This window comes from Pelodiscus sinensis, chromosome 2 (genome assembly GCF_052426305.1).
Source record: "Pelodiscus sinensis isolate ZL-2025 chromosome 2, ASM5242630v1, whole genome shotgun sequence".
In the NCBI taxonomy this organism is placed as follows: domain Eukaryota; kingdom Metazoa; phylum Chordata; order Testudines; family Trionychidae; genus Pelodiscus; species Pelodiscus sinensis.
Window position 1 is genome coordinate 80,899,526 of NC_143053.1, and position 14,533 is coordinate 80,914,058.

The 14,533-nt window shown below is 45.9% G+C and overlaps 1 protein-coding gene across 10 annotated transcripts in view; it reads right to left on the bottom strand.

The window, feature by feature from the left end:
* Window positions 1–14,533, bottom strand: part of GREB1L (GREB1 like retinoic acid receptor coactivator) — a 223,253-nt gene that overhangs the window by 112,235 nt on the left and 96,485 nt on the right. For 9 of the 10 annotated variants that reach the window (XM_075920892.2, XM_089776295.1, XM_089776294.1 and 6 more), the window contains 2 exons: window positions 4,371–4,530; window positions 3,947–4,144 (listed from right to left, as the gene is read on the bottom strand). In XM_075920892.2, the coding sequence (XP_075777007.2) occupies window positions 3,947–4,144; window positions 4,371–4,527 (355 nt within the window). In that variant the 5' untranslated portion in view covers window positions 4,528–4,530. Of the gene's footprint in view, window positions 1–3,946; window positions 4,145–4,370; window positions 4,531–9,905; window positions 10,291–14,533 lie in introns of all 10 variants that reach the window. The other variant, XM_089776291.1, reaches the window with a different exon arrangement.

A 14,533-nucleotide genomic window follows, 5' to 3' on the forward strand; every position in this document is an offset into this window, starting at 1 on the left:
TCCAGGAAGTGTTGGCAGGGAGTCAGCAAAGCCAATGAAAAGAGAGTGTGTTTTGAACTGAAGCAGGATCCTCCTGCTGCAGTTTTTTGTGTGATCAGAGCAAGAGCTGGAAGAGTGAGTTAATCCAGGACAAGACATGGAATTTCCACAAATATCCATGGCTAGGAAAGTCTAAACCTTGAAACAAGCAGAACAGGGAATATTTAGTTAGATGTAATCAGGTTATTTTATTTATTTTTGGTTTTGTTGAACCCCCTCTCCTCTTTGCTGAGCCCAAGTACCCCCTTGTACACTGTAACTTTTAAACTGAATCCCAGGGAAGCAGTTACCTATATTTTTAATATGTCTTTTTTCAGTTGCTCTAACACCAAGCAACCAAGTATGCTTTAAAAAGTATGTCTTCTTTGTTTTGTTAATAAAATAAAATCACCTTTTTTCAGACTATTGTGGTGGAGTGAAGCAACCTCACCACTGCCCCAGGCCGAGGGAGGTTCGGGGGGGCGACGACGCCGGCACCCGCGCTACATGGGAAGCAGCAGGGCCGGCCTTGAGGCCATTGGATGGGCAAGGGGGAGGGGTCGCATGGGAAATGGGGGCTTCACAGGCAGCCGCAGGCCCCCTCCGGGAGCGTGACGTCAGGCGGGCACCCAGAGACGCCCATAGGGAAGGGGGTAAGGCCGGGGAGGAGTGTGACATCACCAGCCGAGCCCAGGGACGGAGGTAAAAGAGGGACGCCCAGGCAGGAGAGGAGAAAGGAGGAACAGGAGGAGGAGTGCAGGGAGACAGAGGCACTGGAGGAGAGGTGTGTGGGGGAACCCGGGAGCGGGGGCACAGCAAGCGCACATTGCACCCGCTATCTGAGCCCGGGCAGTGGAGCTGAGCAGTAGCCCAGGGCGGGGTCGCGAAGCCTGCAAGCAAACGCGTTTAGGGGCAACACCCCCATTTGCTACAGTAGGGAGCTTAGCTCCCTGAGTTAGGGCCCTGGGTCGGGGCCCGGGAGAATGGGTGGGCCCAGGCCCCCCACTCCACCATCCGAAGGCGATTCTCGAGGCCCAGTCGGAGCGGTTCACTGGCCCCAGGGCGATCTACCTGCGTTTGCCTCTGAACTAGACGGCGACTGGGTGTGGGAAAATGCATGATTAAATAAAAGGGTGAAATTCGCATCAACTACGAGTGCAGACTTGTGACAACTATGATCTGATTCCTGTGTCCTAGAAAGCAGAAGGTTCTGTGTGCACACATCTGAGACTGAAAGGTCAGTTATTAAGAAATTACAGGTTGCTGTTTTTTCCCCACAAGCTCTCTCCTGAGGAAGGAGATGTCGGCAGACGGATGTAAATTAGATGTATCCAAAGTGCAAATGAAGCCAGGATTTAAATAGTCCACAGTTCATTTGCGTAATGGTGGCCGACGCTTTTTTTTTTTAAACGGGGCTTTTCAGAAGAAAACACAGCAGATTAGACGGGGCATTTTTGACAGAAATTCCCTGTTTCAAAAGATCTTGTACTCCGAGGACAGCGGTCATATCATCCCATGCATAATAAATTCAATACAATCCATCTTAAAACTAGTTAGGTTGATTTCCCCCCACTAATCCTATTGTAAGCCTGTTCCAGAGCCTCACTCCTTCGATGTTTAGGAACTTTCTTCTAGTTTCTAGCCTAAATTTATTCATGGCCAATTTATACGCATAAAATTTTTAGCTTAAGCTGCTTTCTCCCTTTCTGTTATTTACCTCTTTAATATATTTATAATGTGTGTCTACATAAGGTCTGGGAGTGAGCCTCCCATGCTGGGTCCACACAACTGTGCTAGTAGCACCTGCGCTAACATTTTAAAAATAGCTACGTGAATGGTACTTTTACGATGCAGCTCAGACTGTTGTTTGGGTTCTGAAGCCCACTCCACAACTGAGAGCCCAAGCTCAGGTTTCCAGCTGAGACAAATATACATATTATTTTTTCTAGTGCACAAGCATGAACCACCACAAGTCTGTCAACCCAGGTTGTGAGACTTGCTCCTGGCTGGTTAGAAATACCATAGACAGGAATCATATTCCCCTCTCACCCTTCATTTTGTTAAGTTCTACAAGCCAAACCCAGATTTCCATTCTCCTGCTCATCCTAGTACCCAATCTATGCAACCATTCCAATTTGAATTCAGCTTCCTTGAACGCAGGTTCCCAGACTGGTGGCGAGGAAGGCATGGGTGATGGTGGCACAGTATATAACATGAAAAGAAAGATCACATTCTCCAAGCCAAAGATGGAAGGAACATGCCTGACAAGCACTGTTGGCTAGACAGCTGGAAGCAGCCAGGTATCCAACTGGTCTCCAGAGTTGTGCAACTTAGGAATCAAAAGCAGGAACATTTCACACCTGAAGGGACCAAAATCACTCCCATCATCTGTTCAGGTTGTTTCTCACAGTCTACCACTAGCACTTTATGGCTTTAACTAGGTGGGCTTCTACCAGCTAGCTGTCAATCAAACCCAGACCTTGGCCAGTCCCTGGGAATGCAAGCAACCATTCCCATGAAATAGAGACACAGAGCTAAAATCACCCCCACACGCCTAGTACTCCAATGAGTGAAGCTGGGAGCAGGAAAGCAATTGCCCAGAAGCTATCAGAGACCACTAAGAGAAAAAACAACAATGCCACTATACAGATATCCTTGCCAAGTCCCACACGCATGTCAATGCAGCAGCATCATGATACATGGTATCCTATGCTATGACAGATCTAAGTGAATCAATATTGGATCTTGGTATATTGCTACAAGACTATCATCCAGTGAGACCAACTTAACTTCTGTCCCATTCCCAGGTGTGAAAGTAGTAAAAAAAGAAAAAAAAAACAACAACAAAAAAACCTTCTGAAAACACCAGCCGATGTGAATACTATAGCTCAAACTTCTCTCAATAACTTTCCCCAATTTCTAATGATAGCAGAGGATTTTGGGATTCAAAGCTTTTGGGTTTCCTTTTTTCTGGAGGACAAAGATGCTCACCTAAGAAAAATTGATCCAGAAGGGATCAATATATAAGAATTATTTTAAAAGTTAAAATTTGACATCACTACAAAAAATTCTATTCTAAGTAAGTTCTTTTCTTTAAGGAATTTTGGGGTCTGTACAGTATCATACCAACAATATAAACCAGTTACTTAATATTTACTCCTAACAGCCCTCTCTCCAACCATTCTATCCACATTCCACACAATATCCAACATCATTTCCTTACTGCTTGTGTTTTCAATAATTAGCACTGTCAACAATTCTGTGTATTCTTTTTAAAAAATTACAGGCAACTGAACCTCTTACACTCTTAATCAGATACCCAAAAGTCATCAGTAATGCTCACGTGAGTCAGTACTCAGTAAATGTAAGTAAAGTGTTCACTATCTGTCTGTTAGTACCTAAATAAGGGTCATAATGAAGCCTAACCACTGCTCACAGATAATACATCCCTTTTTATATCTTGTACCAAACACGTTATTTTAAACAGATATTTTAACATATTTTGGAATTCTACAACGTCATACAAAAATTTGAGGCTGATCCTCTGTTTGTTACTCATGGAAGTCATGAGCAACTGGCATAATTTTATAGGCTTTTAAAAACATTTAAAATAGTCTAAATGCTTTAAAACCTCTTGTTAAATGTATGTTTGAAAAATGTTACAATACATTCTATTCTGGGACATAATTGAAAAAGCAGCCTCATTCCAAAGCCAACATTTTATTACAGTTCCAAACTTTTGAACAGGACTATTCACGTGAGTAAAGGGTTGCATTACTGGTCCCTTTATTAAGATCACTCTGTTAGTCACCAGACAATAGCACAATTCAGCATATTCATCTGATCAGTTTCCATTATCATTAGTTTCTAACCTTGAACACTATAAATGACAAGGCAAAATAAATTAAGTACGGGAATAAAAACTAACCATCAGTAGTGCAAGATCCTTCTGGGGCAGGTTTTTGTGAATATGGGATTGGTGGACTACTAGAATCTGACATGTCTTCATCCTCCTCTTCGTCTTCCAATTCATTAACAGTTTGGTTATTAGAAAAATCCAGACTACCATTCTGTGTGTAACGATGTACCAATTCCTTGTCCAATTCTTCCACCTTTGGTTTCACATCTAAAAAGAACACAAAACCAGAATCAGGTCTACATCCACAGCAGTTTGAAGCAATATTATGCTAGGAAACAGAATGCCACAACCCTCTTTCTTTTGAGAGGCTCAAAAGATGGATTCTATGTCATAATGCAATTGAATTTTAAGTCAAAGAACTGAAATGAAATATTTTATAACCACAGTCCCCTAGTGTTTGACAATTTGAAGTGTACCATATTTGCATAATTACCTTCTGGCAAGAAAGGAGGTTGGTCCGGGTCCAGGTAGAGTTGAGAGAAAATTGGCCGTGGGACAACACTACTGCATCTCAAAGAGGCTTCTATAGAGTTGTGAAGAGCTTCTTCAAAACGGGCTGATTTCAGTTGCCCTGCATATGAATTCCCCATGATCTACCAAAATTTAAAAAAAAGATTGCTATTAAGGGAGTAGGGAAATATATATACGATACTATTTGCTCAAACAGATCATCTATGAATGAATACGTCATACAGTATAGTACTCAAGAAAGATTGAGAGTAGCAGTAACATTTCGTAGGTTAAAGCAAAATGCAGTGAAAAAGCCAGATGTTCCCATTTGATCTTGTTTGAATTTGGAAGCCTCCATTATTTGCTTGTTTCAGTAAGAGCTACTACTGCAGTCAGCACATCTCAAATACAGATGTTAAACAGTTAATCAGTAAGTATCGGAAAGCATGAGGCTTACTGGTATGCTTATCAGTTAACCAGTCCTTGCCAATGAACTCTGCCAGTAGCCAGCTACACTGGCAAAAAGCAGTCCTGGCCATGGAGGAGCTGGGGGGCTGGGCAGTGGGACCCCACAGAAGGACCTCATAGCTGCAGCGGTACCCCACAGCCACATTGGGTCTTGGCAATGGGCCACGTGGCAGGCCCTAGGTTAAAACGGCTAACGAGAGAAAGCACTAGCGTTTAACTTGTTAACCGCTTTAACATCCTTAATCTTAAATACATTAGTTACACGCTAATTCCCCCATCAATTTTACCTCAACACTTCTATCTGATGCAGAATTTAATGAAAGGCAGCTGAAATAATCTGAAGTGATGTGAATGAGTTTTAGTACAAGGTATACAATCCTACCTTTACTCTCTTTCATCTGTGTCTTCTGGGATTTAAGAAGGTGGATTTTGGTAGAGAACACAGGAACATGAAGAATGTACAAATTAGCTTCTCATTAAGGTCTTATCTAGACTATGTGGAACAGGAGAAAGAGGATATGCAATTCCGCGGGAATTTGCATATCTTCTTCCGATCGCACTTTCGAAAGCAGAGCTTTCGAAAGTGAAAGTAGTTTAGACACTGCTTTTTTGGCGAGCCCCCTCCCCTTTGTCAGAGCGGCTTTTCGATAAAGGGGAGGGGGCTCGCCAAAAAAGCAGTTTCTAAACTACTTTCACTTCTGAAAGCTCTTGCGATCAGAAGACGATATGCAAATTCCGCAGGAATTTGCATATCCTCTTTTGACTGTTCCACATAGTCCAGATAAGCCCTTACTGTCCATTTTTGTGCCTGTGTTAGGAATGTGAAAGTGTAACCATGTACACATGTGGCTATTTGGCCAGTTGAGTGTGGCTAGTTCGCTATAGCAGTAGCCACTATAGTGGCTACTACTTCAGAATTGATTGGACACCATGGCCTGGCTAATTGGTTAAATGTTAAGTTTAACTAGTTAACTGATTAAAGGGGTAGAGGGAGGCACTCAGCTGATCATCGGCACAACGCGGCAGTCAAAACGCGGATCGGTTTTGTCGTGAAACGAGGTTTACAGGATCGGTTGACAAAGGCTTTCCTTGTTGACCGATCCGCGTCCGTCGGCACAACGTGACAGTCAAGACGCGGATCGGTCAACAAGGAAAGCCTTTGTCAACCGATCCTGTAAACCTCGTTTCACGACAAAACCGATCCGCGTTTTGACTGTCACGTTGTGCCGACGATCAGCTGAGCCGGCACAACGTGGCAGCCATTTTTAGTTTAATGAAGTGGGGGATATTTAAATCCCCGCTTCATTGACTATATCGGTATGTCTAATTTACACGCCTCTGTTGGCAGAGACATGTAGTCTAGACATACTCTAAAGGTGCTAAATATACCCTTTCAGTTTTAACCATTAAGTGGTGGTACAACCCAAGTAAGATTTTACAATGACATGAGGAAAAACATATACCAACTTATAATTCTATCATTTGAATAATTCTATCATAGAATTATTAGAGCACACAGTAAGCATTACAGACACACTCAGTATCCACTAATCACAGGCAGTACTGTGACTGAATTATTGTAGAATTTTATTCCAAGTTAACTTCTAAGCTATTTAATCAGACAAAAAAAAGAACTGCAGAACAACCTTCCACTTGATCTAATTCCCCTTCCACCTTCCTGATGTAGTCTAGTTCTATGACAAAGGAAGCCATGTGGCCTATTCAATTGGACACAGCGCTGGACTGGAACTCAAGAGACAGAGGTTCTGTTTCTAGCTTGGCCACTGGCTTTCTAGGTAACCGCTTAACCTCTTTGGCCGCAGCTTCTTCATCGATAAAATGTGTATGATGATGGGACTTCCTCTGTAAAGCATTGTAAACACCAATGATGAAAAGCACTGTATTAAGTATTAAGTATGATTTCAGAAAGAACATTTTAACAGGAAGGATGGCTCTGCAGTAAAGTGCTAGCATAGACATGGGAGATCTGAGTTTAAGTCCCTACTTTAGCACAGACTTCCTGTGTGACTTTAGGCAAGTCACTGAGTTTCTTTCTGCCTCAGCTCCCCATCTGTGATATACAGATAAAAACAATTTCCTGCCTCAGAGGAATGCTGTGAAGATCAATACCCTAAACAGATTGTGAGGTGGTTTGAGACTGTGTTTAGGGGTCCATAGTGTACCAAGGGAAATTGCTGTCTTCCATCTATTTGTAAAGTCCTGTGCATAGGTAGGATAGGGGAAGTAGGTGCTGGAAAATTGATCTCCTTACTGAAGCAAAACTAAGTTTGCCATGACTTGTCTGTGGCAACATTTGTACATGTGGTGGAGGAACAGATGGTGGGTAACACAGCCAAATTCCCATTGACTTCAACAGTGTCAGGATTTTACCCGGCATGAAGTTAAGTTGATTAAGATTTCATTTCTTTGCTTTCAAATCATGTGCCAGGTATGTTATAAGCACATTATCCTTAACTCATACAATAGTGCTATTATGTAGCTACACAATTTTGACAAACTTTATTAGATGGCATATTAAACTCTAAACTTCGGAAAGTCACAAAATTCAGAAGTTTAAAACACAAACCAGCTTTAAAACTCAATCTTGCCCATATCCTCAACCATGAGTAAACTATGCTAACTATGGATCTATGAGAAGCCCCGTGACTATTTCCAAATTCTAGAAATTATTAAAGTAATTTATTTTATACCCTGGACAACTGACCTGTAATAGTCATAGTCTATTTAGATTGTTGTGGAAAACGAGGCATGCAAGGGTCTGCACGAATAGCCTTGTTGGTGGATGGCAATGATGACCTAGGTGCAAGCCAGGAGACTGTTTAATAGCAGCATTTCTTGTTTGTTGAAAGGAGGCCAAGCAGATTGGGCACCGTGATTTACAGTGGTATTGTTGATAAAGGACGGTGTTAGTGAACTGCAAGATGTGAAAATGTTGGTCTAGTTTCTGCAAGTAAGTTAAGAGAGAGATTGGTTTTCAATTTTTTGTGGAAGGTGGACATATAGAGCTTCCAAGATGAAATGGGGGGAGAGGGGCCGTTGACAATTAGGTCTATCAGCACTAATAGCAGGGGGTTGGCTGAACTGAGCAGGGTCTCAATTGAAGAGGAAGGCTAGCTCTCAAGGAGTTAATCCCTTGGAGCAGGAAAGATAACAAGGCAGCTGATTTCTTAAGGAAGCCTGAGGCAACTAGGACAGCTGGGCCTTGTTTGGAGTTCAAGGGAACTTTAAAGGGACAGGGCTCCTCAGAAAAGAAGCAGCAGGGAAGCTTCTGCAAGGAAGGGGAGTCTGGGTATGGTTCAGCACATTCATAGCAAGCCATTGTCTAAGTGAGTTTGCCTAATTTAGACTGTTTGTTTGGGCTTCCCTTAAAAGACTAGAGCATCTTAAGTGGTTCAGGACATTAATAACCTTGTCTTTCTTCCATTGAACAGGCTAATACAGTCATGGTTCTATTGAGAATCTTATTTTCTTCCCCTTAAATAATCTGTGGGTAATTTATGGGGCACAGCTGGGTGATTCACAGGGACTGAACCACAACACTGCCACAGACAGCAATAAAACAAATATTCAACACTTAAAATACTTTCTCTCTTCTAAAGCACAATGCAAACAAAAGCACCCAACACATGTTGGCAGGCCTGAGGGAGAAATAGATTTATGAAAGACCAGGGGAGGGTGGCCTCAGCTCACCCCTGCTGGCAGGAGGAAAAGAGAGGAGAAAATGATGCTGAAGGGTTATACGAGTACTAACTTGCTGGATGCAGAGAAGGAAAACCAGAGCACAGTACAGAGCTTGCAAATATTTGGAATGTTCCTGGAGTAAAACTGAGGTGCTTGCTTCAGAGTGAAAAAAAGCAGGACTAAGGGGGGGAAAAAATCAGACTGTAATAGAGGAATTAAAAAAGAATGGAGATTTGTCATATGGGTTCCAGTCCAGATGAACTACAGCAAGGGGGGTTGGAAAGAGACTGGGAGAATAATAAGTCAACAGGATAATTTGGGGGAGGGTAGAGAGAACTGGTGTGCCTGATTGAAAATGCTGCTGCAGACACACAACCCCACCCTGAAGCCTATTGGGGGCTGTTGCTAGTTTCACTTGGACCCTGTACAATCCTGGCTACAGCCCCTGCAGAAGAAGGAAGATGCTGGATCAGCTAGCTCATACAGGAGTAATGAAATGGAGAAGAATGTTTGGGTAGGTGGTCCAAACTCAAGATGATTTACACAGTAGCATGGAAAGAATACAGAGTACGAATAAGGGGCCAGGAAGAGTTTATCTACGATTGAAAATAAACACCCTTACACCATGTCTCTGAGATACAGAAGTACAGGCAGTCCCCGGGTTACATGGATCCGACTTACATCGGATCCCTACTTACAAACGGGGTGAGGTAACCCCGCACTACCTGCTTCCCCCCAGCAGACCAGGGAGACGCGGCGCGGCTTTTCTCAGCAGACACCTCAGCTTGAGCATAAAGGACTGAGGGAAGTGAGGTGTGGGAGAATAAAACTGAGTTCTGGAGAAATGTTTGGCTAGAGTTTCCCCTACAATATGTACCAGTTCCGACTTACATACAAATTCAACTTAAGAACAAACCTATAGTCCCTATCTTGTACGTAACCCGGGGACTGCCTGTACAAAATCTCAAAGGCTCCCTGTGGAACATGTATCCTGTTATCTTACAGAGCCCCATATGTACTCCCCAATTCTGCAGCCACTGAAGCTGCTGCAGAATTCACCAATTGCTACAGAACTGAGCTCTAGAATCCCACCTGTCATTTTAAAAACATGATGCATTATTCATTTATGCAAATGATACGTCTCACAAAGTCATGAATTTTGTGCTACCATTTATACAGCCAGGCAGTTCAGTCAAGCTCCTGTTAGAGCCACAGACTGGCATTTGGCCACATGCAGTCACCAACAGACCCTTCTATGGCCTGGAGAGCCTCCTGGATGGAGAAGGGGGGACAAAGTAGCAGCCCCTCCCTGCAATTCCTCCTCAGCTGTTGCTCCTGGATGCACTACCTTGGAGTTTGCCGGTACCACCTGCAAAGGATTGGTACCCTGCACTATGCACCCTCCTGGGGCCTCTGGGCAGCAACTCTGCAGACACACAGTGCTTGTCTTCTGGTGTGTGCAATGAGATGGGGGGAACCTTGGACTCTGCAGATGAGTTCCTGACCCATCTTCTCTTGGCCAGCAGGACTTCAGGGCTCTGGTGGCAGGGCTGGTCTTACAGGTGGCAACCAGAGGGCACAGTAGTCAAATGGCAAGGATGGGGTGAATCTGGGGTGTGAGAACACAGAAGGAAGCTCAGAGCCACGGGAAGAATGCTGAGAAAGGGAGATAGTTCTATTGTGTTTAGGTCCAGTAAAGAAGAGATAACTGTACATGACTTTTATTACTGAATCTGGAAAAAAACAAAGAAATGATAACAATTGGACATACATGTGTACTTATTTGTTTTCTTAAAGTTAATTAAGAATTTTAAGAAAATTTGTCAAAGTGGCCAGCAGCAAGAGTTGGTGGCCACATTATAAGGCCACCAAATATTTGTTGTGAGAGCCCTTGCTCTAGATCAACAATCGTGATAGTACAAGGACAACCCCTTACAGGCCTGGAAGCTCTCAACACCCTAAAACAGTGGTTTCCAACCTTTTTACACCCAAGATCACTTTTTAAATGACAGACCAAGCCAAGATCTACCGCCCCGCCCCTTCCTTGAAGCTCCGCCCCTTCCTTGAAACCCCACCCTCTCTATTCTCCTCCTCTCCATCACTTGCTATCCCCAATCCTTATACTTTTGCTTTTTTTTTTTTTATTAAAGGTTTTTCAACATTTGGAAGTGGTGCTCAGCTAGGGTGCACCACGCTCCCTGTGGGCTGGTGCAGAGAAGAAGCTGCCTGGCCAGCTGGCTGTGGCCTTCAGCCCAGAGGAGGCTGAACCGCGGTCCAGCTGATCGGATGGCTTCTCCTCTTCGCCTGCCCACGTGGAGCTTGGTGCACACTGGCTGAGCGCCATGGCCAGCTGGCCGGGAAGCCGCTTCTCTTCACTCCTGCCCGGCTGCCCTGCGCTCAGCCCGGGAAGCTTGCTCCAGCACAGCTGGAGCTAGACGCAGCCTCCCTGGGCTGAGTGCAGGGCAGCCGGGTGGGAGCGAAGAGAAGTGGCTGCCCAGCCAGCTGGCCATGACGCTCAGCCAGTGTGCACCAAGCTCCACGTGGGCAGGCACAGAGAAGCCATCCGATCAGCTGGAGCGCAGGGCAGCCTCTTTCAGCTGAAAGCCATAGTCAGCTGGCTGGGGCGTTTCAGCCCTCCCAACCTCCCAGCTTCCACCATTCCTCGCAGCAACTCACCTGTGTTGTTGCTCGGTGAGTAGCTGCTCCTCAAATGAGGAAATCTAATGTAAATGTCCTGCGCAGACACGCAGTTCAGAGAGGGCTCAAGAGCTACTCTTAGAGCCCTAGAGATCTACCAGTAGATCGCGATCTACTGGTTGATGACCATGGTCCTAAAATGCCCCCTGAAGCCAAAAGTTTTGTAGAAATGCTTTTTTGCTTTGGTTGCCTCAAATCTTATCCCCACTGCCTGTGGTAAGATTCAGTCATAAAGTTGCTGCATTCCCCCACATCCTCTGAAATCCATATTCCTCTTCACCTCCCAATCTCTGTCATTCTTGAGAGTACGTCTTTTTTTTTTTTTTAAGTACAGTAAACTTCCGATAATCCGGCACCTTTAGGACCCAGAGGGTGCCGGATTATCAGATATGCCGGACTATCAGAAGGGGGGGCTATGCGGGGTCTGGAGTGGGGTTGGAGCGGATGCCACCCCAGACCCCCCATAGCCTCCCCTTACGATAGTCCGGCTCTGCCCCGGGGTCCCTGATTCAGCTGCTGCTGGTCAGTTTCAGCAGCAGCTGAATCGGGGTTGCCTGCAACAGAGCAGCTGGGGTGCTGCCGGGTTGGTCCCGCAGCGCCGAGGGGCAGCGCTATGGCACCAACCCAGGAGCACTCTAGCTGGTCTTGGGGACGCCTGCAACAGAGCAGCTGGAGTGCTGCCGGGTTGGTCCCACAGCGCTAAAGGACGGCGCTGCGGGACCAACTCGGCAGGACCCCAGCTGCTCTGCCCCAGGGGTCCCCGATTCAGCCGCTGCTGAAATAGATCAGCGGCTGATTCCAGGAAACCCGGGGCAGAGCTGCTCTGCCCGGGGCTTCCTGGAATCAGCCGCTGATCTGTTTCAGCAGCAGCTGACTTGGGGACCCCTGGGGCAGAGCAGATGGGGTCCTGCCGGGTTGGTCCCGCAGCGCCAAGGGGCGGCGCTACGAGACCAACCCCGCAGCACCCCAACTGCTGTGCCCCAGGCGTCTGGATTCAGCCTGCTGGTGAAACTGACGCTGCTGGTCAGTTTCAGCAGCGGCTGAATCCCAACGCCTAGGGCAAAGCAGCTGGGGTGCTACCGAGTTGGTCCTTTGGTGCTGCGGGACCAACCCGGCAGCACTCCAGCTGCTCTGCCCCAGGCGTCCCCAAGTCAGCCGTTGCTGAAACAGATCAGCGGCTGATTCCAGGAATCCCGGGGCAGCGCTACGAGACCAACCAGGCAGCACCCCAGCTGCTCTGCTCCCGGCTTCCCCATTCAGCTGCTGGTCAGTTTCAGCAGCAGCTGAATGGGGGAAGCCTGTTCGGCTGCCCCAGCACTTCCGGGTTCCTGATGGTGTCGGACCATCAGGAGTCCCGGAGCATTGGATGCCGGACTAATGGAGTTTTACTGTACTACTTCTGCCCCATCTGCCCCATCTCCCAGGCAACGAATATGCCCATCAGTACTGCACCTTTTCAGAGGAGAGCTACAGTTCCCTCCAGGTGTCACCTGCAGTGTTCTATCCCACCGAATACAAGGGTAAATTGAGGTAGCAACTTCAATAAAGGGGAGACCGGGGGAGGGGGGAATCATTTGTCCTTTCAGTCATCCTGGGCAAGATCAGATGATAGCTTTATATCCAAATGGATTTTGACTTAAAAAGAGCATAAAATATAGCCTATGAAAAACAGCTTATGAAAACAATTTGGTGAGAAGAGACACTAACAATGGAGCCAAGGGCCAGAGATGAGAGAAGAAAAAGAGTGCTTATTGGTCATTTCTGGGACATCATGGAAGTTAAGGCAGGAGACTGAAATTGGAGAACACAATGAGTAATTGGTTATAAATAAGAGCTCACAGATGGTTTTCTTTAAAGTGGTTTGGTGATCTGTAGAGAATTTCTGGAGAAAAATAAAAGTTCTTCATACAACAGGGCTCTAAGATTTCCAGTAGGGATGTAAAATCCCATTTAATTACTTAACCGGTTAAACATTAAATGTAACCAGCTAACTGGGGGCAGATAAGGGGACTCTGCAGCACAGATAGGGGGCTGCTCCAGACCAGTTGCTTCCGACTCCACTCTGAGCCAACAGCTCCCAACCTGTGTAGGCTAGGAATAGGCAGCCTCTCTGTAGCAGCCTTCCGCTTGCAGTGGACCGTGGGCTGCTCCTGGGTTACATTACCTGGTAAGTATTACCCATTGAGGATAGTGCTTACTGGGTAACCGGTTACCTGTTCACATCCCTGATTTCCAGCAAGATCAAATTCACTCCCTGTAATCTGAAGGTTAATATATCCCTTGCGGCAGACCGAAGGTAGTGGGTACAGGAGTTTGGTGGAGGGCAGCTACACAGGTAGTTGGGTGAGTAGGTTCCTGTTCCCTGAATAGGCTGCCAAAAACTGCTGCTCAACAACCAAGACGGGGGGCACCTGAGACTCATTAAGAGCCAGCCTGCAACAGCAGCCAGGTAAGGCCTGCTGGTCCGCAATAGAAGACTTCCCTCAGGTAAGGTGGAAGAAGGAGAGGAGGGATGGACTGGAGAGTAGACACACAGAGTGGAAGCAAAAGTATAGGTTGCAAGCAGGAGGGGGTTTTCTCCAAGATGCCAGAGAGAATCTACTGTGGGAGGAGTTGGGGAAATAACCCAGGGAGAGGCTGCTATTCTGTGGGGATAAGGCAAGATCCCCACTAGTGGCTGCCAACTAGAGCCCTGGGCCAGAACCCTGAATAAGTGGGCAGGGCCACCACCAGGGAAAAGGGGACCTTAGGACTGCAGAAGGGTTTTTCCTTCCAAGCTAGTGACTGGCCTATGATAAAAATGGCTCATGAAGCAAGGAACACACACCTCAGAGAAATAAGAGGCAGTAGGAGGGTCACCACAAGCCTCTGAGACATACCAAAAAACCTGCCAGGAAGCGCAGGACCTAGGGGGCACAACCAGAGCTCCACCACACCCTATAAGATGAACATCAGCAGAAATCCATACTTTAAGGGTAGTGCATACAAGTCAAGTTCATCCATGGTTTGGTGAAATTCCACTCTCCATCTGACACATTTTACCCTCAGAACAAGAATATATGGCTATGGATTTGGTGTTCCACATCCATTAGCACTGTGACTACATTGTGCTCTTTGATACACAAGGGAGGTCTTGAGAACATGTCAGTTCTGAATAGTGCAAAAGCACAACAGAATTAAACAAATCTATGACACATAATAGTAATATTAAGTAGCTGAAAACTTCACTGTACAGCATTTCCAAGCAGCTGGAAGATTTCTCTTAAACCCTGCACTGAC